The 13,111-nt window shown below is 40.8% G+C and overlaps 1 protein-coding gene across 2 annotated transcripts in view; it reads right to left on the minus strand.

The window, feature by feature from the left end:
- Positions 1-2,861: 2,861 nt before the first annotated feature.
- The window catches only part of LOC110954003 (noelin-2-like), a 30,094-nt gene continuing 19,844 nt past the window's right edge, over positions 2,862-13,111 (minus strand). For both annotated transcript variants that reach the window (XM_051945583.1, XM_022198259.2), the window contains exons 6-8: positions 6,083-6,259; positions 5,823-5,996; positions 2,862-3,737 (exon numbers count right to left, since the gene is read on the minus strand). In XM_051945583.1, the coding sequence (XP_051801543.1) occupies positions 3,417-3,737; positions 5,823-5,996; positions 6,083-6,259 (672 nt within the window). In that variant the 3' untranslated portion in view covers positions 2,862-3,416. The remainder of the gene's footprint in view (positions 3,738-5,822; positions 5,997-6,082; positions 6,260-13,111) is intronic.

The following is a 13,111-nucleotide window of genomic DNA, read 5'->3' on the forward strand; positions in this document are numbered from 1 at the left end:
GATATATAAATATAACTATATACTTTTAGCTTGACATGTGATAAAATGCTGATTTCTTTATTTATTTCTGCTGCCCCTGTAACTACAAAACAAAAATGTAGAATGCTGTTGAAGCTGCATTAACTTCTTTATCAGACATCCTTTGAATATTTGCTTCGACTCCCACTCAGTTCAGTTAAAACCAGAGGTCAGCATGCACAAAACATGCTCTCCTTGTTTTGTACAGCTTTTACAGTTTACCATTATTCTGATTAAAAAGCAGATTTTTATATATTTTTTTTTTGCACCTGAGCATGGAACAGTTTCGCTAAACAGTGTCTTGATTCACAAGTTTAAGTTAACCTGGTTCTGTTATTCGAGTTCTTTCCATTATGACCCAAACACAGGAAGCTGAAAATCGTTAAAATCGTTGTGTAGCTGTTGTAATTGCTATGAGTATCAGACCGCTGCCTAGTTCTGGTTATAATCAGCTAATTATTGTTGTTGTTGGAAAGGCAGTGAACGTTCACAGCAGGTTCACACCTGCTGTCTCTGCAGGCTGTTACTGGAAAATCAGGAAAACACACACTGAAGAATAAGATGATGCAGGCTGAGGAAAGCTTTCAACGTGCCATAAAATACACTGAGCTCAGTCTGTGGATAAAGATTTCACAGAGTCGGCATGGAGAAGTTTTAATTTGCTGTTTTTTCCTTTATATATATATATAAATAAAAATGTTCATCAGAACAAGCCTTGGGAAACTAAGTGGAGGATGTGTCAGATCAGATTTTCTAAGCACTGACCTGGACTCAAGGCAGATGCAGACAGTACGGTCACCATGGTAACAGAATGGCCATTTATTATGTTTCCACAATTACATCCACATGTAGCTGTGGTTCTTCATTATCCTCTATTGTTTTCAACCGGTCCAACATTTTGTTCGTCTTGACGTTCATGACATCTCTGCCGCCTTTCACACGTGCCTCTTTCTCTCTGCGTTCCTACCATACGCTGTACTTAATGCTACTGTGGTTTGCGAATGATCCTTTTCAAGCTCCAAGTCTGCAATTTTGTTCATTGCCATTTCAAGAAGTGGAGTGAGGGAGGGGGGGATCTCACTGAGAACCTACAGACAGTATGCACACTAGCAAGACAGCAAATTGTTGCCACACAATAAAACATACCCCGCTTTATCGTCTGTTTTACTCCAAATGATCCCATAATTTACTAAATAAACACCATGCTGTAAAAAAGGAGGTTTTAAACTAACTATTGAGACCATAAACTTATTAGAAAAATGTCTACTGAGGAAACAAATCTTGTGAAAAGTAGAATTATTTTCTCATTGACTTCTTTACCATTGGAATCTTATTGCAACCACAGCCCCCCGCTGGACATTAAAGAGAATGCAGGTTTAAGGCATGATCACGTTGGATTCACTTTTTCGACTCAGAGTTCTGTCTTTGAATCAAAGTCTATGGTCTATACATCTGTATGTGCTGTGTCTATTTGAGGTACCAGAGACCTAAATGTGGGCACTTTTATTTTTTGTGCATTTGCTGGTTTCAAGAAGCCGAACATCTCTGCTCATGTAATCTCTTCATTTTCAACTCATAACAGCCACTCAAGTAATAATGAGCATGTTAACCTTTACAGCAGCTTGATCCAAATTTAAAAACAGCATTCAAGTAAGATCATCTATCACACTGCTCATATAAATTAGAACCAATAAAAAAGAACAAATATGCTTTTGTACAGCACCATTTATCCTGACGCCGTTGATTCAGATTCAGGAATGAATGCTTTGATTGAAAAGGACAAGTGTGTGTTTTGGCTCTTAATAATTTAAGCTAAACTGGTTCCTCAAATGATTCTCTCATTATTTACGCAAACCAAAATGTTCCTGTTAAATTTTTCAAATCTGAAGCACCAGCCTGAGAAGAACGCACCTTGAACTCATTCTCCAAGCTTTGAAACTGGCAGTCAAACATGTTGAAGGTTTGAAAATGGTTTGCCTGATATTTGATCAGTCTGTTTAGGGTGTGAACATTGCAAATAGAGTGCAGACATTTCATGCGTCTTAATTTCTCATAATTTAAAGTGCAGGTCAGCACACCGACTCACCTACAATTCTGCTCAAATACGTGAAAATTACTGTACGCTGTACAATGGCAAACTGTAACAGTGGATTCCGAAGAAGAATAACGACAGTGAAAGCCCCATGCTGCAGATCGACAGGATTAGCTTTTTAGGTCTGTTACAAATGAAACCCTGCAAGTCTGAATCTGTATTTCGAGATGGAAATGTGCTACCGTTGTGGTGACATTTAGCTCACCGTATGTCTTCTAGCATATAAAAACCACCTTATTGACGTGTTCACAATGTAAACAGCTTGATTGTCGAGGTAGAGGACCATTAACATTACGTTGGTCTCATAATATCCTACTAGAAATGGTTTCTCATTTAGTTTCCTTTCGTTTGACTTGTTTGTTGTGTTCAGCTCACATTGTAGTAACCAGTGTTTTAATTGTACCTATTATTTTCTTGATGCTCAAGTGTGATGAAAACACTGCAATGAAAGGGACATTTTTAGCCAGAAATTGTCCTAAAGATAGCAGTTTTTCTCAGGTTTGAAGTCATGACTACTGTATAAGGCTGCAACACGACTGGCTGGAAGATACACATCTGTGGCTATTTTAATACGTAGGATAAACCTGCCACCCCAGTACCCCTGGTAGAGATATGCCTTAGATTTTCTCTACAAACCCGGATAGACAATAAAGCATCTGCACTAAGTAAGTCTACATGTTTGTGAACACACACTCACAACTTTGAAGCTTTTTTTCTTTGCTCCAGAACAGAGATGACAAAGAAGACGAGGCAAAGTTTGACAATCAAGTTTATTTAATGAACAACCATGCTGACTGAACACGTCCACGATCACATCACAAACCCAAAATACCTCCGCCGGGGTCGTCGTCGTAGCTCGAAGTTTGACGCGAGGGGAAATTCAGTTCACAAGCTGTGTTTTTTTTTCATTTTTTTGACAATTCGACCTCAGCTTCCAAAGTCACTTCTTGATATACGAGTGGAATGAAACGTAACGGAATATGGATGAGCTCAAAATGTCTGACTTCCTTCTTTCTATCAGCGCCACTGTGGCAGTTAATTTTCGTCTCGGCTGTGATGAATACTCTTGTCGGTGACCTTTAGACTGGTGTTCGACAACCGTGTATTGTGTCTAGTTATTAGCTCGGTGAGCTCTTGCAGTCTAAAAGTCATTCCAATTCAAACACAGACAGTACTCATTCTCTTGTTGACGTGAATGGGCGTTGTGTGCGTGTTTGCATGTGTACATGTGTTGTAAGTTGCCGTGTCCTTTAAAAACCCATCGTCTTCGTTTCTACTGTATTTGTGTTTTTTTTTACCTTTCCATTTATCCGTCACTCTGGATGACGTGAAACAGTGTGACGTTGTAGAGGACCTGGTGACCGTTGTTCCAGGTGTACAGCGCCCTCTCTCTGGGGTTGTAGTCCATCATGCTGATGTGGGAGTACTGGTTGTGGAAGGGGATGTCGGTGTACTCGTACGTGGAGGAGTTGGTGTGGTAGGCGAAGTGGACCTTGGCCCCGGCTAGGTGGGAGTTGGTGACGTACAGGGTGCCGCAAATCATGAAGGCCTCTCCTGCGCTGCGCTTAGGAAACCCTGTGTCCCAGCTCTGCAGGACTTCTAGTGAACGAGGGTCCAGACGGCTCACCTGGAGACGGAGATGGAGGGAAGGCCATGTCAGGTCACACTCTTTGAACAAAGCTGACCGTGGAGAGGAGCTGCTATGACAGCATTTGTCATATTTTATAACATCAGTGTTGAATTGAAGACGAAGACGAGGACTTTTGATTGGATCTTGCTGCTTATTGTCTCTGGTAATGACAGTAAGTGTACTTAATGAAACACATAATAAAATACTGTATAAAGTCCTGCACATTTTTACAAATAGTACAACCTTACATATTGTGCAAAAGTTGCTTTCTGTAGATATATTTGGAAACATCTAGCAACTGCAGCACAGAAATGCCCAACTTGCACAACCAGTCAAAATTTTGGATGCACCTTCTCTTTCAATGCTTTCTATTATTTGTATTATTTGCTACATTGTAGATTAATATTGAAGATTACCAGTTTTTTGTTTACAACATAATTCCGTATGTATTCTTTAATAGTTTTGATGTCTTCAGTATTAATCTACAATTTATAAAATAATTAGATAAAAACGACTGAATGAACACTGGTAGTTTACGCTGAAAATGGTGTCATCACTGCATAGATTGTGCACCAGAGAGTCTAAACAAATGTATTTTTCTACTGGGAAGTATAAGCACATATTTTGGTAAATATTCTTCAAAAGACAGATTTCCTCTTGACACATTTGTCATATATTTTTGTAATAAAAAAATAGGCTTGCCCAAACTTGCTGTGTCTTGTTCGGTTTGTTAACTCTGATGGAACAATTGCTGCTTAGGGGAACAGTTTAGTAAAGTTATGATGTGCTGTTATGTCAGATTTTCACTACAATATTATTGCAATATCTATAGAAAATGTAAGAGTCTGGCCCTTGTCTGTCATCTTTTCCAGCATGACTTTGTATGGCAGTAGTAACAATCCACCGTGACAGTAACTGGATGTGGTGTCCTGTTCATTTCTTTCCATTTTATGGCTGGAGGCAGCTGGTGTTAAGGTGCAATCCTGCCGCCCACTACAAGCTGTTTTTCCCTTGCAGGTTCTTTTGGTTGGACTAAACTTTTGTGTATCTTCCATCTACAAGAACTGCTCCTGTGGAACCTTTTTCAGGGCTATTTTCGGTGGCAGAAAAAAGAGCCTGACAAAACTGCTGTGCAAATCCTGATGCTGATTAATAGAACTCAGAAAGAACAACAGGTGCTCTCTTTATGTCCTCATTTAGTCTTCTCCTCTTTGACTTCACCATCAACAACGTAAAATTCATTTGTTCTTTTGGCACACTCTGACGTAGCTGTTGAAGCTGTCGATCCAAAACACAAAGGCAGAACAGGTACATTAAAAGACTGTTTGTGTAAATGTTGAAACCACCTCATACCTGCCCTGAGTACCTGCAGTAGAAAGTCAGTACCTCTCATTCTGGAGTATCAACTGGTTAGTTGCTGGTGCTGGATTCATGACATTGTCAAAGATGTGTTATAAACATAATATCAGTATTTTATTTGTTAAATATTATGGTTATCGTCAACACTACTACATCTAGAACAGCACCTATTCAAGTGAGTGGGCTGCAATTCACTTTATTTCTGCATTTTCTCCTTTTCATGTTTGTTAAAAATGGGAGTTCAGGATTTCAACTTTTCTTTGAGGTAAAATTCAGATTTTTTTTAGCTTGCAGAACGTTGGTTTATTTATCGTCTTGGTGAGCTGTAAGACACATCCTTTCAAATTGTCTGCATTTCATTGAAACCCATTCATCAATCTTTAGATTTCTGTCATAGACACCCATCCACCCTCCCTTCTTGTCCACTCGGTGGAAGCAGGAGGTGATGATAAATGCTCAGTAATACAGAAAATCAGCTGTATGCTGTATATTAAAACTGTGTCATGAAAACCACTAATAATATGCTGTTCATCATGATAGATTATATTATTCTGTGCAGTGATGTGTCTCTGTCATGGATTTTTAAAAACCGTGCCGACTGGATGGTAAAGACAACTGCTAAACACAGAAACTTCTAAGAACAGCTTCACAACATCAGTGGATTTACGTGTTTGTAATGTTTAAAACACCTGTCCCAAACACAGTCAGAAAATCTCTAAATACCATTATGTTTCCAGCATTTGGGATGGAGGTGTAGACGGCCCAGAATCCCGTCTCGTCGGCCATGAGGTCGATGTCAGAGGATCCTCCCCAGCTGTAGGGGAAGGTGTTGTTGTATCCTGCTCCACTCAGACTGCGCTGTAGCAGCACACTGCGAGAGCGAAAATGGTACTGGACCTAGAAACACACACACATGCATGTGTAATACGTCTTAGTCTGGTCATCTGGTTATCAAACGCTTAATATTCCAGCCAGTCTCCTACCAAGATGTTGCTCTGGTGCTTGTTGTAATACAGTGAGCCGTTGTAGACCACGTGGCCGGTTCCTGCCCAGGGGTGGGGTAGCAGGTGCTGCACAAAGTTCTGGCCTTTTGTGAAGTCCCCCATGGTCCTGTACTCCAGCACCCGTCTGCCTTTATAGTAGCCATCCATCGACCACACCTGATGCAGAGAGGAAAGGGAAGCAGATGGCTCAGCTCTGGTCTTACCTCTACATCCAGGTTGTAAAATAGGCTCCTGCCAAGCAACAAATTCTGTTAAATGTGCAGGGTGATCTGTCATGATCACCCAGCCTCACCAGCAACTTGGTTAGATGGCGTGCTCAGACTGTCTCTGTTGCCCTTCACACGGCTGAAGTCGGTGAAATCAAGGAAAGAAAGCAGCAGCTTTATAATGGTTCACTATCCTCACCTGAACAGCAGCTGTCCCTTGAAGCTTAACGAATGTAAAAATTCTCAGCATGCCAGTTAAGCTTTGGGTTTCTCAACATACTGAAGTTATGCGCAAATATTCGTGGAGCCCTTCTTTTCTTTCAGTTTGCCCACGCACACCACGGAAGTCCCTGTCTTTTCAAAGATCGAATATATTTATTTTCAGATGTATTTTGCACAAGAGCCTCCTAAACACAGAGTCCAAAATTGCTATGACTGCTCTAAGTGGCTCCTTCAGCATTTCAAAAATCACAGGGTTTTAGTTGGTATATAAATCATTTATAGTGTTATTTTAGGGGGCCATAAATCTTCATATTTTACTGATTTGAAACCCCACTGCTCTGTTTCTGTTTCACCTCCGGGTTTTCCGAAACTTTAGGGAGCTTTCTTCCTGGCGTGACCTCAATCTTGCATATAGTCAACGTGATTCAGAAGATACACCCATTTTAAATTGGGTATGCCATTTTAGGGGAGTTGTTTTTGGGTCTAAAATCAGTGCTAAGTTGAAGAGGTGAAATTACTTTTTGCTGAGTGAAAAATGGCAAAAGCCTGACTACCTAACACATACTCCAGTAAACTAACCTGCAGCATTATTTAGAAATCCTTGGGGTCCATCATTAGAAAAAGAGTCTTACATTACATTGCATACAGACACATGCAGGACCAGCTGCTCTGTAGTCGGATTCCAGGAACCCCAGCTAGATTCAAGACTCATCTGCAAGGTGTTAGCTAATATATTACGGCTAAAGAATATTATTTTTTTCAGAGGGAATTGCCAGTTTTAGCTAGTAAAGCTGAAGGTTTTTGTGTAGAAATGAGAAGATGGCTTTTGTTCACCTCTGTCTGGTGAATACCTGCCATTTATTTTTTTTTCTCTTCTGCTCCTGCTCTGCCGGATTGTATTTCAGAGTTTAGAGAGAATAAGAAAATATTGTACAAAATAATATTTATCTCCTTTGTGCTGAGGATACCAGTGATGTTAATAGTGGGGAAGTTTCTGTTGAGAAAATTTCTGCTGTTTATAACTTTGTAACACATAATTAGAGGTAATAAATTCTGATTTATCCCACGAATGGAGGATGGATGTCCACCCTCTCCCACCTCCTCAATCAGCCTGACCTGAATTTAAATAACTGCCCCGTGGAAAGTAAAACCAGATAATCTGAGAGTAATGAGATGAGGTGTAAATATAGGACAGAGGAGGAAGGGGGGTTCAGCGGAGACACAAACGGACAGAGAAGGAGAAAAGATGAGGGGGAAGAAGAAACGAGATGGGAGGAAAATTGAGTGTCGACAGTGTGGAGGATTAATTACCCAGAGAGGGACGAGAGGTGAAACAGATGAAAGTAAAGAGCAGAGTGCACTGGGAAGAGAAAGCATTGTTGGTGAAAAAGATGCTCGTTATTTCCCCTACAAAGACGGAAAAGTACTGAGGACAGAAAAAAGGAAGCAGATGAAACAGATCTTTTTTTTTTTGTCAAGGAAAAATATCTCTCCTGCAGTAGCACCGCCATGTTTAAAGTAACAGTTAATCTGTAGAAGCCATATTTAAAATTCACACTGAATTAAAGACTTTCAGACAAAGGTAACTGATTGCAGAACGTCTGAGGGCCTTCCGAAACATGGAACTTAATTGAGACTCAGTTTGTGGTTTAGAGAGACACTGAAACAGACTGATTGCCCTCACTCTCCACTTCCAACACTCTCTTCTCTGCCTCGTCTCCCCTCCAAACACTGATGAAGCTTTCTCTGTTTTAATTCCCTTTTTAAACAGAGTTTCAAAGGAACACGAGTCCCTTTGTTTTCTGGCAGCTGTAATCTTCTCGCATTTGAATGCACCATTTACTTTAAATAAACAAGCTCCAGACGCTGATTATACAACGAACGGTGGATGCAAGAAAGTGGGTGAAAAGCTGTTTCTTGAACTCACACCTAAATTTTACAGATTGTTGAGGTGTTTTCTTTCTGCACCTTCCCAGGCAGTCTACTCCCATATTCCCTTAGAGGATCGGTTGTATCCTAATGAAATACAGAGAATAAGATCCACAGATCTCAATTTCTGCAAATATTCATTTCTGGCTGGCTGAACTGTAGCCGCTTGCTGCAGTGGCAGTGAGGACGCTAGCTGTCTTTCTCAAGGACGCTTCAACCCAAGAAGCCATTGATCAGAAAAATCAACTCTGTGATAAGTGGATTGATCCCCACCCAGAAGCTACTGCCAGCTGCTTGTCAGTTTAGCTGAATGACTGTAGCCTCGTAGTTGCTAGACGGACAAGAAAGCAGCGTTCCTCACATCTAACCTTTTGGAAAAATACCACCAACAAACCCCTTTTACTGAAAAGTCAAACTATTCCAGAGAAACCTCAGCGCTGCCCGAAAAATGCAGCAGTGACACGACTGCCCCACTGCAGAGAGCTTCAGGAAACATCACAGGTCTACCTGGTAAAACCACATCGTTGGGCAATCATGTAAATGCAAGCAGAGAGGCCTGTTTGAGCCTTAATGCAAACATTAATAATCATTACAGCAGAGGATTACCTGCCTGTGGTGGTAATAATTTTACAATATGGAGCTGGAATCAGAAGGACAGTGTTTGGACGTTTTCATGGATCTTTTTTTTTTCTTCACTCACTAGAACAACACCTCAGCATCAAAACAGCATCTCAACATTTCATTCAGTCTATTCTAATACTTCAACCTCAACCTGAGATATAAGAAATGTTATTTGAAGAACCAACAATGAGAGACAATTGGCTCATCTCGGGAATGGTCTTATCTGTGAATTTCATATTAGAAACGCTGAACACTTTAACCTCTGAAGCCTCTGTGACTGCATTTATGCCTTTCTACACAGACTGTGGACATTGCGCCTGATTTCCACAGCAAAGTCACACAAGGGAGGTATCGCTTCACAACGAGGCTGGAAACGCATAATGACCACAGCACATAATGACCCTTTAAAAGATCACAATCTCTCCTGACCTCTCGCTCCCCTCTTCTTATCTTGCCTCTGTGGCTGTGCCTTTTTCACCTTCACCTTCTCCTGCTTAGCTCCTTTAATCTCTTCCTGCTTATCCGTCCCCACCGCTGTTTGTTTGATCAGCCGTCTCCTGCGCCCCCTCTTTGACTCTTCCTCTTTCTGTCCACCCCTCCTGTTTCACTTGCCTGTCTCCTTCTCCTGCTAACACCTCTTCAGCAGCAGTCCTCATGCTCTCCCTCTTATTTGCTGTGTCCCTCTCAGCCTCGCTCTCCTTCTCACACGATCGGCAGAGACATCTTGACAGATCAGGGGATATCCGCACCTCGGCAGCTGTTCTCAAATACAGCGACAGGTGTGTGCATGCGCGTATGTGTGTAAATACAATACGTGCGCGCACACACACACACACACACACACACACACACACACACACACACACACACACACACACACACACACACACACACACACACACACACACACACACATTCACAGTCTGGTGGGCTAATGAAGAATTCATAAATGCCAAACTGGGACCCTGTGCAGACACTGTAGTCATGGATACCAAAGGATGTATGAGAATGACTTTACTCATTTTGACTCGGAGATTCAGCTGGACATGTGTGTGTGTGTGGTGTTAGTGCCACACAGCTTTAATTAATAACATAGAGGTTGTTCAGCCTGGAAATGTACTGATGATATATTTTTATACACTGCCGTTCAAAAGTTTGGGGTCATGTTTTCCATGGAATTTTACACTTTTATTCATGTGCTAACATAACTGCAAAAGGATTTTCTAATCATCAATGAGCCTTTCAACACCATTAGCTAACACAATGTAGCATTAGAACACAGGAGTGATGGTTGCTGGAAATGTTCCTCTGCACCCCTATGGAGATATTCAATTAAAAATCAGCCATTTCTAGCTAGAATAGTCATTTACCACATTAATATCGTCTAGACTGTATTTCTGATTAATTTATGGCTTCATCAGACTTTATTTTATTTAAGAAAACAAAATAAAAACAATATTTGTGATGCTCAGTTTGAAAAATGTGATGCTAAAATCTTGAGCTGGTGCAAAATCAAAGACCAACCAAATCATCTGCACGTACATAATCGGAGCTGACATCCCTGTTTGGATATACGTATTTGTTCAGAAAGAAAATTCATGCTGTTAAAAATCAATGCAACATGATGGTTGTTCTTTAGCTAGGTGGAATAATAATGAAGTTTAACAGCTTTAACAAGAAGAGCACAATGGTTGTCAAAGCCATATTATCTTTTCAGCAACACCCACATTGGCTTTCAGTGTATCTTTTAGGTTTGATTTTCTGAGAACACAGCAGATGAAATTAATGCAGCGTTGTTCAGCAGGCAGCTCTAATTCAGTAAATGAAAGAGTTCAACAGCAACACTGAAGCGTGCTTTGGAAATATTCAGCGACAAAGTCAAGAAACTAACATTTTGACCTTTATTTTCTCCAGCTGAATGGTGAATGCATAATTTAGACATGAAACAAAAGCAGAAGATGAATGCTAACTAGAAAATAATAAAGCCCATAAATATACTGCAAAAAACTGGACATCATATTCAAACACGGTGGTCCTTTACTTCTATCAGAGTTGCTCATTTGTTGTGTACTATACATGTACAGTGAAAGCAAGATCATATGGAAGACAAACAATTCAAACTGGGATCACTTTGATGTAAATGCATTATTTCTTTAGTTGTGTATTTGTCTTGATGCAAAATTTTAAAATAACGGTTTAGATTTACTACAATTAGACCCTCCAGAAAAACGCGATTATGCGATCGCATGAATTCCCGCATTAATCACCAAAATGCCGCTGATTATGCGGGGGTCTATTATTTCCCAAAAGGCCGCATAATCTCCGCAAAACAGTGTATAATTCCCGCAAGAATCTCACATTTCCACGAAAAAAAGAGAAATATGCGGGTCCCGCTTGATTTCACAATTTCCGCATAAAATGAGAAAACTATAACCGATATAAATGGAGTTGTGAGTGAGTTTTTATGTGACGCCCGGCCTGACGTCATCAGTTTGCGCATTCACACACACACTAGAAGCACGAGCTGATGCGGAGCGCGGCGCTCAGAGACGACAAACAAGAACGGCGAATGCTCAAAGATCACATTTACCTACGAATATTTCAGCCAGAGACCGGGCAAAACAGTGCCCAGATTTACTGCACGAAAGTGGGGGGAAACTTTTTTGCACCCCGTGCAACATCGTTCTGTAGCACCGAAGAAAATCAACGTGTTGCAGCACTTCATGACGAAGCACAGCAAAAGGTTTGCTGAACACAAAGGACTCAAACATTCAGTGGTAGCCTAGTAACAGGATGTAGGAGAAGAATCACCTTTTTTTCCCAGTTCTTACATATTTCGCTTTTTTTTTTTTTTTTTGCATATTTCACAACTATTCGCATACTTTGCAACTTTCTGCAATTTCCTCGCATAAAATGGCATAAAAACCCCGCATATTTATTCGCATAATCAAGGATTTTGGCCCGTGGAATCAAAGATTTTTGCCGGCGTTTTTCTGGAGGGTCTATACAATAAAAACACAGGTCCCACAGTCAGAACTCAATGCAAGGAAAGTCAGTACACCGTTCAATACTGACATTCAAATCCTTTATTCTTTCAATACTTTGTATTTAGAGAATCTATTTTTCTAGCGGTTCTTTGCTGGACAGCCTGTGTTGCTTTACCTTTCACTTGAAAACACCACAAAGGTGTTCTGCTGGATTAAGTCAGGGGATACATTTGTCCACGTCGGAGTTTACACTGTTTCCCTCTTTACACACTTGTGAGTGATTTCAGCAGGACGTTTTGGATCGTTATCACGCTGTTCCTCTTCTGCCAAGCTTCTGCAGTTAGTCATCTTGACAGCCATTATTCAGACACATATCTACAGGAACACATCGAGTCATCCGTAAACGCCATCTAGCCAGCTCCTCTTGCACTCATGCAGCCACACGTCATCACTGTCCCACCTCTGTGCTTCACTGTCAGGACTATGCATTCAGTGTGGTAGTCCTGATCAGATTTATGCCAAACATGCCGGACTCCACTTGAGCAGAACATATCACTTTTCTGTACATTTCTTGTGCTATTTTTTCGGAGGCTGTTCATACATTTTGTGTCGTCCTTCACACTGCCTGAGCTGTCACAAAAACTCTGATTCCCACTGATTATCTCTGTGCCAAGTCTGCCGGTCTGTTTTACAGAAGGAGATTCTGCAATGAGTCTGTGGTTTCATTCTACAGCTCTGATAAGTGGGACCACGGCTCACTCTGTACCTGCTGATTACGGTAGCAAAGATGGTTTAAAAGATATTTTGTTAGTCACAGATCGTCCTGTATCTTTTTCATTATTTGTGAAGTCTCACAATTTTACGGCTCGTTTGGCAACTCTTTTCCATGTAGAGCCATGCATATTGACATATGTAGCCCATTGGTCCACAGGTGTCTGCTTTCAACTGCTAACTGGACATCACAGGTGTACTTAATTTAGATCTAGTAATCAGAGGTTTTCTAACTTGTGTGTCAGTGATCATGGCTGTATTCACCTTTATTG

The sequence above is a fragment of the Acanthochromis polyacanthus genome, chromosome 3 (assembly GCF_021347895.1).
Source record: "Acanthochromis polyacanthus isolate Apoly-LR-REF ecotype Palm Island chromosome 3, KAUST_Apoly_ChrSc, whole genome shotgun sequence".
Lineage (NCBI taxonomy): Eukaryota > Metazoa > Chordata > Actinopteri > Pomacentridae > Acanthochromis > Acanthochromis polyacanthus.